At 42.7% G+C, this 15,446-nt stretch overlaps 1 protein-coding gene across 3 annotated transcripts in view; it reads right to left on the bottom strand.

Moving 5' to 3' along the window:
- Window positions 1-15,446, bottom strand: part of LOC126184933 (glycine receptor subunit alpha-2) — a 476,927-nt gene that overhangs the window by 119,903 nt on the left and 341,578 nt on the right. For all 3 annotated transcript variants that reach the window (XM_049927604.1, XM_049927607.1, XM_049927606.1), the window contains one exon: window positions 1,855-2,015. In XM_049927604.1, the coding sequence (XP_049783561.1) occupies window positions 1,855-2,015 (161 nt within the window). The remainder of the gene's footprint in view (window positions 1-1,854; window positions 2,016-15,446) is intronic.

The raw sequence follows: 15,446 nt of genomic DNA, 5'->3' as shown, positions 1-15,446 counted from the left end.
TAAGGAGTGATAAACTCATCAGCATGCAAGCAACTAGAGAGGTCGTGTGTAATTGGACAGGTGATGTGAATAAGCTTTTTACGAAACAGTCTTCGCAGAACGGCAGTTACAGTATTGAAATGAGAATGCCAGTTTACCTCACTAGCGTCGGCAGTACAAACTTGGAACATGCGATAGCAAAATATCCAAGTGTATTGATTACGTGGAACTCAGATCGTTCTATGGCACAGTACGAGTCATTTTTGCTCATATTAACATCTAAACAAGTACAGTCATGTCAAAGTATATTTGGATTTGTGACAATCTATACAAACTTAGACGATGGTAGATAATGACCAAAGCTGATGCCAGGCGACACATCATCGTTTCGCCTCATGTCAATAAGTAGGATGCTGTGACTGTTCCATTGCTGACTGTCTCAGAATTATGATTTTATCGTCGCTGATGACCACCTGGTCGTGATGTTTGGGTTTGGTTGTTTTTGTGTCGTGGAGAATATGGGGTTATTAATTGCCAGCGGATCCTAAACTATCCTGGTGTTGTGGTTTACGTCCCACGAGGCAGGTAGCGTAAATCATACGCCGCACAGCACAGCAGAATTGTGGCAGCTTAGAATTGTGAATTCGCATATGAGAAACTTTTTCTTTAATAATGACATGTTGAGAGGAAGGAGTTACGTTTGCGCGAGCTCCGTGAATCCTGATTCAAGCAATACTATTGTACACCTACAAAACAGGAGGACACTGGGGCTCAATAATATATTAGGACTTTACCGGATTTGTCTGCTGTTCATTTACAGGCGTTGTTGTCTTACAGTAATCCATTATCAGAGTTCATACGTTTAGAGACCAGTGTACTAGCAGCTGCACTGCAGGTAAGGTCAGGTAGGTTCAACAGCTCGAGGTTTTGCGGCTCGACCTCGAAGAGGTAGGACTAATAGGTATGTCTTTGATATAGATGAATCACACACTACTGTTAGGCTTCTTGTTACTGATACGGGTAGGTGGTTTGTGGTACGTTGTTGGTTGGGGTTAGATTTCAGTTATTTTCTCTCAATGTAAAGCAAAGTATTTTGATTCGATTAGCACCAAAAAGGTAAAATCAACTTAACACCAAATCAGCGTGTCCCGCAGCTCTGTAAACTTAAACTTCTTTTGTGGTTAAACTTTTTTTCTTACTTTTCTATGAGAGAAGCCATACTTCCATTTCACAGAGGATCGTTTTGACTCAGGTTGGTAGTCGTGAACCCATTACTCACCCACGGTAAATATTCGCTTTAGGAACTCGTCTCCTTCTTAATTGTAATGCATGAGGTACTCCATAACTGAGCCCACTCTGTTCCATTTGTACTCTGGGGTCGACCCAACGTTTACAAACACTACGAAAATTCAACTTCTTACGAATGAAGATTTATGCAGTTCCATGAGAGGAACGCAGGGCACACACCTGTTATCGATTGCCACACGACGATATCCACGGATCTTTCTTCCACGTGTTGCAATGAGACATCACTGGAAACCTCAACGGGGGGAACAGGATGCTCCTTATTTGCGAATCTTTATCGTCCTTTGTTGAATTCCTGTGTCCAATTCAACACAACTGTCTGTGAAAAACAGTTCTTGTCAAATACAGGACGAATTTCAAGAAGGCAGTCCCTGTGGCTAGTCCCTCAGCTCACAAACGTCGCACAGCTGCACGTTGTTCTAGTGGGGTACACTCCTTGAGCACTCCTGCCATCTTATCCAACCACAGGAGTGAAAGTTGTAAAACGGTAAACGGTATTCTGGAGTGAGTGACTTAGTTACTGACTCACCGTCGCGTATACTTAAATTTGTAAGGTAGCTTGCTACGTACACGGTGCACGCTGACATGAAGGCGTCGACTGCCTTGAGGTAGGACACAGGAGGCAGCGCCGCCTGCGACTTGGCGTGCTGCGTCGACAGCGTCAGCAGTGACGTCACTCCCAGCGTCACTCTGGCTGGTGCAGCCTCGGGCTTGATCCAGAACGACACCCACTGGAACAGACAAACAGCACACCATTACCTCTCAAATACAGCCCTAGAGTGATTGCAGAACAGGTTATCTATCAATTAGCTGATATCTTTTGTAATTGTTTAATAATGTGGTCACAATGTAGAATATCAGAGCTTACGGAAAGACAGGTATACCAGATTAAATTAAGCAACAAATTCAGCAGAAAATTAAGATCATAAGGACGTAGACAAAAGTCATTAGACCAAATTCAAAAGGTGTTGCTGATATGAGAAAGGGAAATTAAAATAATCTGAAATGGAACAAGGCAGTTATTGAAGATAAGGTGAGAGTTTTAAGCAAACTATAACAGGAACATGGCATAATGCGAGAACGCATATAATAAAAATATGGTACAGGAACTATTAAAATAATAAGCGTACAAACAAGAAGAAACAAACTTATCATGTGTAGATATCAGATTTCGTCAGCTGAGATGGCAGATGGCAAAGTAAATAACCACAGAGAGATAACTGTACATGCATTCAAAGATTTATTTAAATGTCTATCCGATTTAAGAAATGAATGGTTCAAATGGCTTTGAGCACTATGGGACTCAACTTCTGAGGTCATTAGTCCCCTAGAACTTAGAACTAGTTAAACCTAACTAACCTAAGGACATCACACACATCCATTACCGACGCAGGATTCGAACCTGCGACCATAGCGGTCTCGCGGTTCCAGACTGCAGCGCCTAGAACCCCACGAAGAAATGAATCAAAAACATGGATGATTAATAATGAATATAATAGCATTCTGGAAGTAACTCCAGATTACTTCTTCAAAAGCCACTCCAGTTATGAAGAGTGGAAAGGCACAAGGATGTGATGATGTTTCAATAGAAATAATTAAAGTGCAGGAAAATTGATATAAAGACAACTTGGAATATTTTTTACAGAATTTTTGCAGAGTAAAAAATATCCCCGAAGCCATAACTATACTGTAAGTACTCTGCTTCACAAGGCAGATGACGGGCATGACTTGACAGAAACTACAAACCTGTCGGCCTCTTCCCCTCATACATAATATAGTCGGTAAAAATATCCCAACCACGTAGAGAAATGATTTTAATTAGGCAAATCTACAAACTGGGTTTACAAGTGAATATAGTACACTGCACAATTTGCAGTTAGTGAACGCCCGAGATTCACTGATTTTTGAGAAAGCTTCCGAGAAATATCAACAATAGTTTGCACCACCATCCCAATAGGCACAAAATACTTATTCAACCTAATTAATATCAAGCTTCCATCAGATATTATAAAAATGGTAACAAATTCAAAAGTAAAACAGGAGTCTCAACGTAAGAGATTGCATATCAGCATATCTACTCTCAGCTGACCTATGAGAAGTCTTCAGATCCCTAAATTCGGAAAAAGAAGCTAGAGCACATGTAAATTTAACATAAAATCTGGCGGACGAAGAGTATTAGGAGCTACTGAACCTCAACCAATGTTTAGCGGAGATTTTTAATCAGAAGAAAAAAAATTTGCAAAGACAGTGTTAACAATAATAGAATATCTGACAGCGAAAAGGCTAAATATTTTGAACAGTGCCGTACCCGATTTCGTCCTTCAGAACTTGTGAACTCATGGCAGAGTATTTATCAAAATCTCAGCTGGAAGGAAGGCAGTTATATATATGACAGAACTGAATAACATTGAATGAAACTACGCGAGCCAACCGGTAAACTGAACGCAACCTGCCTTGGTTTGCTACCAAACTGCTGTAGCACCCATCATTCTCTGAAATGCTATTTTGCAATAATACTAACTCCGTAATTATGTTCCCATTATGCCCTCTCCTGTTGTTAGCGCTATATTAGTCTCAACAGTAGTTATCAATAGATTTTAGTTACTACTGACGTCTCTATTTTTCTTTTGTCCTAAAATTCTTTACTTGTAGCACCACTGTGATTATTGCTCTTTTCATTGTTTACATTACTTATGCATCTTCGTGATATATTTATGTTCATATATAATTAGAAAACTTAAGCCAGTGTAATTACAGTAATTTATAATTGAACTGTAGCTTTCTATGCTAATCTTGCAGTTATCAAGTTTCTGTATTTATGCTGGCAACATCGGCCCGGCCGATGATCCCACTTTTTCTTTCCACTAACTCCTCACCACGAATATTCCTTCTCCATTTCCCGTACCACTATAACACAAAAAACCTGAAATCTGAGATCTGTTGTCCTTCAGCTATAGTAAATTAGAAACATCGAGGACGCACGAAATCCTCGTCACTTCTGAACTATGCCGCCTGTGAGAAAAGCAGGTTTGACTTTACCTGTATGTAGTGGGAACATGTCAGACTGGCTTCTGCAGGCCTCCTGGTACCACCATGCATCAAAGCTGCTAGTAGCCCATTCTGATATGTAATCAGTGACCGCACATTACGAAAAACCGAGCTTTCTTTTGCATCAGCTAACCTGTCAAGCAGTCCTTCTTTCCAAAACGCTGTAAGACGTCATGGTCTCCTGGCCTTCATTGCTTACATATTCCGCTCTCACAATCATATACCGCACATCAAGACGCTTCATTCAAACCGAAACTCGATAAGATAAAGTCAATGTTGTATGAATTCATGTAAACGATATGCAAATAACAAGTAAGCGCACCGTGGTTGAAATACTCGAGGCTGGCGTACGCGCATACATTCCAGACACGACGGTCACAGGAGCTTTTAGTTTGGGAGAGGCAAACACCGCACACCAGGACGCCGGTCCCTTCAGAGGTTTTCAAAGGGAGGTATCTACGTCGGCCGGCGGCCGCCTGAGGAGCGGACAGCGTGTGCCTGTGTGAAAGGAAGAACGACCCCGTGTTTGGCTTAAAAGCAAATTCCGCTACATTGTGTGGGAGCGCCCAGCCTACGCATTCTTTACACATAGCACGCAGTTTCAGAGATTTTCACAGGGAGACAGCAAACGCCAAATGCCGATACTACAGATTTCCGGACTGGTCGCCTTAAAAGAAACGTCATTCTCCCGTTTTAGAAGAGCAATACTGATTGGCAGACGATATTTCTGACGCCTTGGACTGAAGGAGTAATGGAAGAGACCGAAAGATACACCCCTTCACGTCTGGCGTGGAGAGGGGCAGTTCCGTTGTCGCTCTTGGAGCGAGAACACGTAACTAGAGCATGCACGCTGGTACGTGTACTCAAAGAGCGAGGAACAAGTCTCTCCTCAGTACTTCACTGGGAGAGCACCACTGTCGAGAGGGAATCGTAGTGCGACTCTGTATTGAGTCCTTGCTATTAAGCATTGTTCACTGTGTTGGCTGCCACACTTATTGTGCAGTGTGAATGGACAGAGTTATAGTTAAACTCCTGCGAGCGGATTTTTTAGTGGCATCGTGGTGGACTGGTTATCTGACTGGTGTACCATGCCAGTAGTTAGACTAGGGGCGAATAGGAGTCCTTGACTTCATCAAGGTGCAGGGAGAGTTTGATTGGCGAAGGTCAATCCAGATAGAACAAGAGTTATCTTATTTGTCAGCAGCGAGCGGTGCAGACAGCAGTCATCACAGCTTACGGTATTGTGCGCTACAGCTCTTGCGAGCCCCATATTTCCTCCACAACAGTACCCATCACTGCATTTCACACGCGACAGCCTCAACCATACCTAGCAACATTCTAACAGATAATTATTCAAGTTGAGTAGGTGCGGCTCTCAGCCATTCTGCCAAGTCAATAACAATCTTAAACTTTGTATAGAAATTTCATTAGCGAATCCTTTCCTTGAGAGGTAACTTCACATTCCGAAAAGAACCAGGATATAACTTATTCAATTCATAACTAAAAGTGCCGTTGTGATTCCTCAGAATATTTGGAAAAATAAATAATAATTTTCGTTAGTCTCATGTTTTTCTTACACTAACTAGCACTACTCCAGTACCGAAGTATCCCACTGGTTATGTAAGAAATTTTGTGAATTTTTGTGTCATTTCCTTACAGTGGACGACTCCAGAAGATATTTATTGCTGAAAGTTTTTCAGGCATTTCTCTTCAGAACATTAGGAGCGTCTGTCTGACTTCTGTAGTAGTGTGGGGGTGGAAATTGCATCTTGCAGGAGCCACAGGGTATAGGGTACATCTCAGATTAATCCGTTGCACAGAACGACAGAATAGCAACCCCACGCTCACAATGTGACTGAAACATATTATCTGCATGTGTTGATTTTCTGGGATACACGTTTCTTAGGACTGACAGGCCAACCCAGCATGCTGGGAATGTCAATGTGTAAATAAGATTTGACCTGACAGACAATGTCTTAAGCACATTGAACTGCAACAAAGAAATGCAGGTGACAAAAGCCTCCAGGGACTCAAGTGCTCAGCTGGTGTCACTTATACAGACCCGTCACATTAATGTGACCACCACTCAAAAGCCTGAACAACCGATTTTTGCAATACGGACGAGCAAGAAGACAGTGAACGAGGTTCTGGAAGGTACTGACAGTGGCCTGAAGCCATGCCTGCTCCAGTGCCGTGGCCAGCTGCGCTATGTTCCACAGTTGAGGATGCGTGGTGCGAACACCCCTATCGAGGTGGTCCCGTAGACTATCCAGCCCAATTAGTGGCCAGAGAAGTACATCCCGATGCTCTTCGAGCCACGCATGTACACTGCAACCTGTGTTACATGTTGCATAGTTCTGCTGGTAGGTGCCATTGCGCTGAGGAGAAAACAGACTGAATGTAGGAGTGGACGTGGTTCCCAAGGATAGATGCATACTTATGTTAATCCATTCTGCCTTCCAGAAAGACGAGATCACCCAGGGAATGCCATGACGACATCCCCCAGACCATAACACTTTCTCTTCCGGGCTGGACCCTTCCAGCGGTTGTTGCAGGGCCGTGCACGCCAACAGCCATCTGTTCGATGGGGCGCAAAACGTGATTCATCTCAAAAGGGTACCTGTCGCCACTCAGTGGACGTCCACTTGCGGTACTGGCGTGCAACTTCCAGTTTTCATCGCCGATGAACAGCAGTCAGCATGAGTACATGAACCAGGCGCCTGCTGCGGAGGCCCATATTCGCCAACAGCAGCTGAATGGTCATTCAGGAGACACTGTTGGAAGCCCCTTGATTCATCTGGGCGGCCATTGGGTCAACAGTTGCGCGTCTATTCAACCGTACACATCTGCCCAGCCGTTGTTAATCCCTGGTTCACCACAGTTGCTCGGCAACAGTTTTTGATGGTGCGATTTTGTCATGCACGAAATGTTTAAACCCTTGACGCGGAAGCCAATGATCATGCCGTTTTGGACGTCAGACATATAGCTCCGTTTCTGCATTACAATGACTGCACTGTTTTTCGGAGTCCTCCGACATGCTTTATACACCCTTCACTGCTAGTGCTGCCATCTGTCGTCTGTGAGTGGTTATTGCACATTGACGTCGAACTTAGCCGGTGGTCACATTAATGTGACCGGACTGTCTATAACCGGCCGCGGTGTCCGAGCGGTTCTAGACGATTCACTCCGGAACCGCGCGACTGCTAAGGTCGCAGGTTCAAATCCTGCCTCGGGCATGGATGTGTGTAATGTCCTTAGGTTAGTTAGGTTTAAGTAGTTCTAAGTTCTAGGGAACTGATGACCTCAGATGTTAAGTCCCATAGTGCTCAGAGCCATTTGAACTGTCGCCATTTGGACTGTCTATAAGCCTCCATGAATCAGCACAATGTCTTTCTTTCAGTCGGAATTTCTTTAACTTCAGTGTCAACACGAGCTTATCATTCTTATGGGAAGGTTGTTGAGAGACAATCTATCCACAACGAACCTAAGAAGATGATTCAGTTCCAACAACTTGACTATTTGACACAGGAATCACGCATCTAAACTGTTGCAAATAACTGTTTGGTACGCTGACCTAGGTTTCGACACCTCGAAGGATTTCTTCATCAGAATGAAATTTTAAGAAACCGTAAAGTTAATTCGAGAAGGCAATGGCCAAAGCTCAGAGCAGATATCCAGTCACAAATTAAAATTAAACACGTTCCAGTCATCGACATGTATACCTTGTTAGGAATAACATGAACCTGAGTATTCTCCTACTACAAACCATACACATCCGCAGAGCACAGACACTCTCTTACAGACGTAATCTGAACGAGAAAGATTGATAAAGTAAGAGATATAGGACAAATCTCCGCTCGAGGCCTCTCAGCCCATAATGTAATAATTTTGGTCTACTCCTCACAGCCCTCAAAGTTCAAATTGCGTAACATAACTTGTAGGAACATTAAGCATACATTTTGTGACACTCTAATAACTGATTGTTCAGAAATTCAGAAATCCAGTGGCGTCAAATAATCAGAGCGCCTACAATTGATGGCATAATTCATGAACCTAGTGATAAGCTCATAACTCTCATCGACAAACACGTACCAGTATGTACAATATGTGTAAAAAAAAAACTCCTGCTCCTTGGTTGACAACTGACGTATGTCAAATGATGAACAACAGGAATGTTGCTCATGGGCGTTTCAAAGTAAATTCGAGACCGGAACGCTAAAAAAACTGGGAAGCACGGTAAAGCAGTGTCAAAAAGCAGGTACGCACGTCCCTTATGTGTGGCGATACAGTACCCACGATTCTATCTCCATCGTTCGTGTGTGGGAAACAGAAAAAATTTCTCAGGTATCAGCTGACAAACTGAATGCATTTTTCTCATCGTCAGTCAGTCCTTACGCTGTAAAGAAATATCGTGAGCAAGAATCCCCAAACTATATAACTTCCACAACACTAATCGTGAGGCCATAACGTTGACACTCGAGACTTCAGCAAAGCATCTGACACCAACTGTGACAAACTGTTCACAAAAATTGGACAGCTAAGATTTTAAGATAGTGCGCTGAAGTAGTTTGGAAGTTATTTGGAAAATGCACATTAATGTGTTGTCTGTGGGTGTGAAAAGTTGTCTTGGAAGTATATTCTCCCAGGAATGCCACAGGGGTCAATCCAAAGTTCACAATTGTTTTGCTTATATTTCACTGATATCTCGTTGGTTCAGAACACCTGCAAATATCATTTCTATGCCGACGACCTCCGGCTTTACATAAGTGGCAAACCTGAAGACATCAGTACTATGATCATCTAGATGAATTATGATTTCTCTTCAATATCAAGATGGAAACAAAACCTGGGACTTAAACTAAATGCGAAATGTGCCAAGTAGTTTTAGCACCCCATCAAAAATTGAGTATTTCTGAATTCCGTGAACTATTTGCTCCTCTTCTTTTAGATGAAATTTCAATACCTTGTCATATAGTGAAGACGTTTTGTGTAATTTTAGATGAGAATTTCAACTTGGCAGAAAATGCGGCCACTGCATGCAAAACGTCTTCCGCTTGATTCTATGTCCTTAAAAGTTTTAGAATATCTCTCCACATTCTGTGAAACGTAAATTTGTGCAATCACTCGTTCTACCGTAACTTCACTGTTGCGGTATAACACAATACTACAGAATGGCGAGAACATCAGACAGTTACTACTAATCGTGTATGCTTGTGACTAGGTTATCAGTGCGGCCTCTAGATTTAAAGGGAAACATATCTAAAGAAAGCAGGATTTAAGGGACGCAATTTAAAGGGCAGTGGGATAGTAAGATCCCATTCGTATCACTAGTGTCAGGTTACTCACATCGTCAATTTATATTCAAGGTGATCCCCACTCCCTTCCCTCTGGTAAACCATCGTGAATTGATCAAGGTCACCCAGGGGAACCTCTCACACACCTTAGGCAGTTGTGTTGCTTATATTCAGGGTCATGATGTAACTTGATACTGGCCATGTGATACAAAATTTGCGGGAAACCTCTCCTATTTCCCTATCTCTCTCAACTAATAGGAGCTGGAAACCTAATGGACCACTGAGGTTCGAGCTCCTCCTACCAGTTATCAACTCTATAACTAAATAAACTGTGTAGCCTCGTCAGTCGAGGTCTGTGCATCATGTGGAGAGTTTTGGGTTTGTTATATAAACATCCTTTAATGAAAGGAATGGTAATAAGAACAATGATATAACAGTAAACTTTATGGTTTAGTATTAACAATTTATTTTTCTGCAATACAATTTTATAATAATATGTTGTTATTTATTAAAATTTTTTTTTATTTTACTTACAAAGCTATCTGTTTCTAAATTATTTTAATACAGTTTCTGATAACATACCTCAAAGTGGTTCTTTTGGAAAGCTATTTTTTGTTATAAACAATAATTTTAATTTATTTGTTAATGTATTTACAAAGCCATTTTACTTAGATATATATACATTGGTTTTATTTGCAAAGCTATTTTTTCTGATGGCTTATGACTATCAGGTACAAGAACTGAAATAATATGTTTTCCATTTTGGTTCTATATACAATATTTACATTTTATTTCAATATATAGGGTATTTACATTTATGATGAATTGTTTCTATATACAGTATATATATGTGAAACGGGGACTAGCAGCAGCAGCAGCAGCAGCAGCAGCAGGCGAAGGGAAAATCCTCACACACACACACACACACACACACACACAGAGAGAGAGAGAGAGAGAGAGAGAGAGAGAGCTATGACAAGCTGTTCATCCAATTATTCTGCACTCACTCCCATATACACATAAACTACAGGGTGTTCCATTTATCTGATGACCGCCTGTGCGGTGTAGTAGATGCTGGGCGGCGAGCGCTCCATTGCCTGGCGATCAGATGCCGTAACGTCTGTCTACTGCTACGGTATGACATGACTACATTTAAAATATAAACAAAAAAAATTGTACTCATTCATGTCACGCAAGGAGATGCAGGAACTGTCTGCCATTATTTGGAACGCATTTCTGACATATACTCAAGAAATTATTAATCACACGATGTAATTCTCTCAGAGATATGGAATTAATTGATTCACAAATATTATCCTTGAGTTCCTCTGTCGTGTGATGATTTGTTGCGTACACTTTGTCCTTCAGTGTACCTCACAAATAAAAATCACACTGAGTTAAATCAGGACTTCTAGTGGACTGGATATTGTTACTAATCACACTTTCATTGGACACATCGAGAACTGCGTGCAGAGAAACATTGGTCGTATGAGCCCTTGACGAATCCGGCTGAAAAAATGCTAAGCTTTTTTTCTCTTTCACTCAGTTCATTAAAAAACTATCGCAAAATGTTTCGCACGTATCTTTCACTTGTAACTGTCTCATTAAAAAAATTGGACCTATTATTCTATCACCACTAGCTGCGCACCACACCCCTATTTTCTGATCATGAAGAGTTTCCTCATGAAGCACAACAGGTCTATCTGCGCTCCAATGTCGACAGCTTTGGGAAATAACATACCCGTGTAAATGGAACCAAGCCTCATCTGAAAGTAGAATGAGGTAAGGATCCATTTCACCGTCATACAAAACTTAACCGTCGCAGAACTTAACCCTGTGCGAATGATCACCAGGTCGAAGTTCTTGTACTGCTGGTACTTTATAGGGCCGTAGCCCAAGCAACTTAACACCTCTTTCTACAGAGGTGCTTGATATTTGTGTTTGCTGCGAAAGATGTCTAAGATATTTTTCAGAAGAATTTTCCAGGCGGTATGCTCTGTCATCGAGGCGGCCTTCTGTGCGCACTGTTCGTCGTTGTCTACACTGCTTCTCTTGAACACTTCCCGTTTCACGAAATTTATTCACTAATTTGTGAACTGAATCATGACTCGGAACTCTAACACCTAGAAACCTCTGTTCAAACATTCTCTGAGCAGCACGAGTGGACTCTGTGCACACATATGAATCATAAACAAACACTTGTGGTGGAATTTAATATTCGTTCCTGTCATTGTTGCATTCGCAAACTTCACTGTTGCACTCGTGATGCCTGTTTCACTGCTCGAATGACACTGGCTGACAAGGCGCGTATGTCTGTACGGCCTTCAGAGCAAAACCCACAAAAAAGAGGGGTATAGTGCTGTGTCGCGGGACCCATTCGACCGACAGGCTCGGCTTCCGTGGCCAGGCTGCAATACCTTGGGCAGGCAGTCATCAGATAAATGGAACACCCTGTATTTACAAATAAATACACACCAAACAATAGCGTAAGCATTGGAGAGCGCCGATCCCAGCCCTCCATACGGATCATTTATTGCCACGATCGGACAGCCCTACTTTCAGCTAAGTGCAGTATTGCCTCATCAGGTCTCGATTGAAAGATTACCTGGCGCACCATATGTGGAGCTGCGTCATCACCATTGAGTAGTTACGTCTTGTAGTCCTCGATGGTGAGGGATTATGAGGCCGTACAATGCACACCCTTCGCCCACCTCTGGGTATGGGTACATCTTCGATGTGAGCCACACGAACTCCACAATCTGTGAACCATTCGCCTCGTCTTTCAATAGGGCGATAACCTTCTTGTTTCATGGTATTATTCCAAAATTATTATCGGCCACATATCATGACGTGTCAAATTCTTCGTGTTTGTACCTAATTATGTCATACAGATTACAGCCTTCACCAAACAGAGAAACTGTCTTTATTCATACACAGTAGCTTGGGATCTGCGAAGTTTGGATTCACAAAATCGTAGTGCAATTGGTACACATGGAGTTTGGAGGGATCCAGAAAACACATAACGATACAGACAGGCTTTGTGAACAGCATGAAACGTTAGCCATCTCGACAGCGACTAGTCCTTCATTTAAGAAGGTGCCCCATTTGAAATTAGGTCTTATGACATAATCTCTTGCACCATAACTCCACCCATCCCACCAGTGCACTGAATGAATGTCGAGGTACCATCTAACATTTTCCATGGTTTTTCCGTAAATTGAATTATTCATTAACTTGTAAAAACCTTTTTGAAAATGACATGTTGCGAGTGCGCTCTGTTTGGTAGACGGTGTTTACATCAATGTACTCTTTCAACCAGCAATGCTGCATGAACGAGAACCCATGGGTGACACTAACAAGTTCCATCCCCAAACTGAGACACTGATGGAGTAGTCTGTAGAGGTGAATATAACGATACTTATTCTCCAGCCTTGTCAGCAGTTTCGGTATAGGACCATTTCGCAAGACTAGATGCTCCAGACACATCGGCAAGCCGCTGTGCTCGTCAGGTAAATGAGTGCGATATGCCAGTTCTACTTCCAGAACATATCCCTCACCAGCATCCGCAGCGACATCATGGATCTTTTCCTTCAGTCTGGTGATTTCTTCTGGACATCCACCGGAGCTCTCCAGATGGCAGACTTTGTTCTGTGGCATAATGATAGGGGTTGTTTACATCCAGGTGAAGGATGTAACTTATATCGTCAGATGGCCTGTACACCCTCCTCAATAATTCATGACGTTATTTATCTTTGGGTACCTGTGCACGCACTGAAAAAGTCAGACGCAAATGCCACATTATAAGAAGAGCGGCATATCGGCATTGGTCAGCAATTAAGTGCTGACCCAAGTTATTCTTGACATTGTGCTGTATCTGTGGTAGCAGAGACAAAACGCGAACGATATTCCTGAATTTGTTTTTAGTGGGGAAAATCAATAAACAAGATCATTGCTGATGTCGACAAAGTAGTCGAGACAAAAAAACAATGTAAGCAAGAAACGAAGTATGGATCCCGCTTTGGATCTTATAACAGAAGAATAACAAAATAAAATGTTTTCCTCAGAAGTCTATCGCTCGAGAAACTGCACCAAACAAAAGGCGGAAACAAAACAACTAGAGATTGGCGGGCACAGAATTACCAAACAGTTGTCCATGGAGGTCAGACCACTATCGCACGACACTCTCGAGTCACAGTCCGAAGCTACCACTCCTGACGATTACCAACAGATTACCAACAGACGAGGCGGGTGGATGTTGCTGCCGGAATGGCAGATCCCTACAAGTCTGGGCGACGTGCCAAAAGTGCCTCCTGGCCGGCGGTGCGCCGGCTTATAAGGCCGGTTAGCGGATGGATCTTCTGGGACTATTTTCTATCACTTGAGTGCTGTGGGAAAATAGTCTGATTGCTGATTGCGACCTCTGGCGCTGCGATGCTCGGTTAGCGGGCCATGGCGGCCGTTGGTTGCGACACGAGGCTGTGTTTTCGTCTCCCGCAGTGGCCTCAGTCGTACCATAAACTCTGCTCTGGTTTCACTCATTGTGATTAAGGCATCCCGCATCTCTGTTCTGTCATGCGGGACGCCGATGTCGCAAGCGGACGCGATACACGCTGCACTTTGTTTCCCACCAAAGCCCTGGTTCAGTGAAGTAGAAGGCAGGTTCCAAATAGTATGTGCACACGCATAAGCTCCCGAATTTCTCTAAAAATGTCTACGAGCTGGAATAGACAATTGTTCAAGCGTAATCTAGCATATTCTCCTAAGTTATGGATGCTGAATTCCTGCCAAACATTCACTGCGTGCTCACTCTCCGCAGCTGTTACGGCAGTGCTTGTTAGTTTACTGAGGAATGCGGTTATGTTGGGCATTGTGGTTTCGTGGCATCTCTCAATCGAATCCTGTTATTTTTATGGAAACACCCCCTTCTTCATTACAAGGTGAAACTCTGCATTATCAGGATATGCAGCTCTGGTGATATGCATGTTCTCGTGATGCATCGTCTCAGCAAGTTTCTGAAGAGAAGCATGCATGAAGCAAAGCGAATCCAGGAAGCAGACTTATTCTTGAAATGATTCTCTTGGAAAATGAAACGTGCTTTTCTACTACGTCAGGAATGACACTGACTTTATCATCCTTCAAACCGAAATCACCGAAGTGCTGTACGAGAAAGTAAGCATCATACTCACCAGAATTGTGCAAGAAGATAGGTATGTGGCAAGGCAGTGGTGCGGTGCAGAACTTTTCTGTTAGATGACAATCATTTCTACATCGAGTTTCCACTTCACTATCCAATGGCAGTCCACAAATATGACACTCAACTACCTGCTCATACAAGGCATCATTCTCTTGTGACACAGTCATAAGAACGTTGTTGTGATAAATTATATCAGCTTCCCACACAAGTTTTTGGAGCTCACCCGATTATTCCTAACATGTGATTGGAATCTATTGCAGCTGGAGTCATACGAGCAATGCAACTTGATATGGTGCCACATATTATAGGTACCAATCCATGAAAGTACTATAGAGGCCTTCACAACACGACACAGAATGTAGGAGGCACTCAAGGTCTGTATAAATTGTGAATGGACATCGCTCTTAGTGGTGGGTGTTCTTAAGCTTCAAGAACTTGTTAGCTTTGGTAGGCGTTTCCAGACACACTGGTTCTTGGTTTGAGCAGTCAATGAGGCATCTTTCAAGATACAAACACTTGGTGAATGAGCTGAGGCATCTACAGTAGAAATACCTTGCCCCTTGATTTTTTTACATTTGGGCGGAAATTAGGTGGACGTGCTTTTGATCCACTAATGGTGTGTCTTG

The sequence above is a fragment of the Schistocerca cancellata genome, chromosome 4, assembly GCF_023864275.1.
Source record: "Schistocerca cancellata isolate TAMUIC-IGC-003103 chromosome 4, iqSchCanc2.1, whole genome shotgun sequence".
In the NCBI taxonomy this organism is placed as follows: Eukaryota; Metazoa; Arthropoda; class Insecta; order Orthoptera; family Acrididae; genus Schistocerca; species Schistocerca cancellata.
Note: the sequence above shows the minus strand (reverse complement) of the source record. Positions and strands in the feature narration are given on the sequence as shown.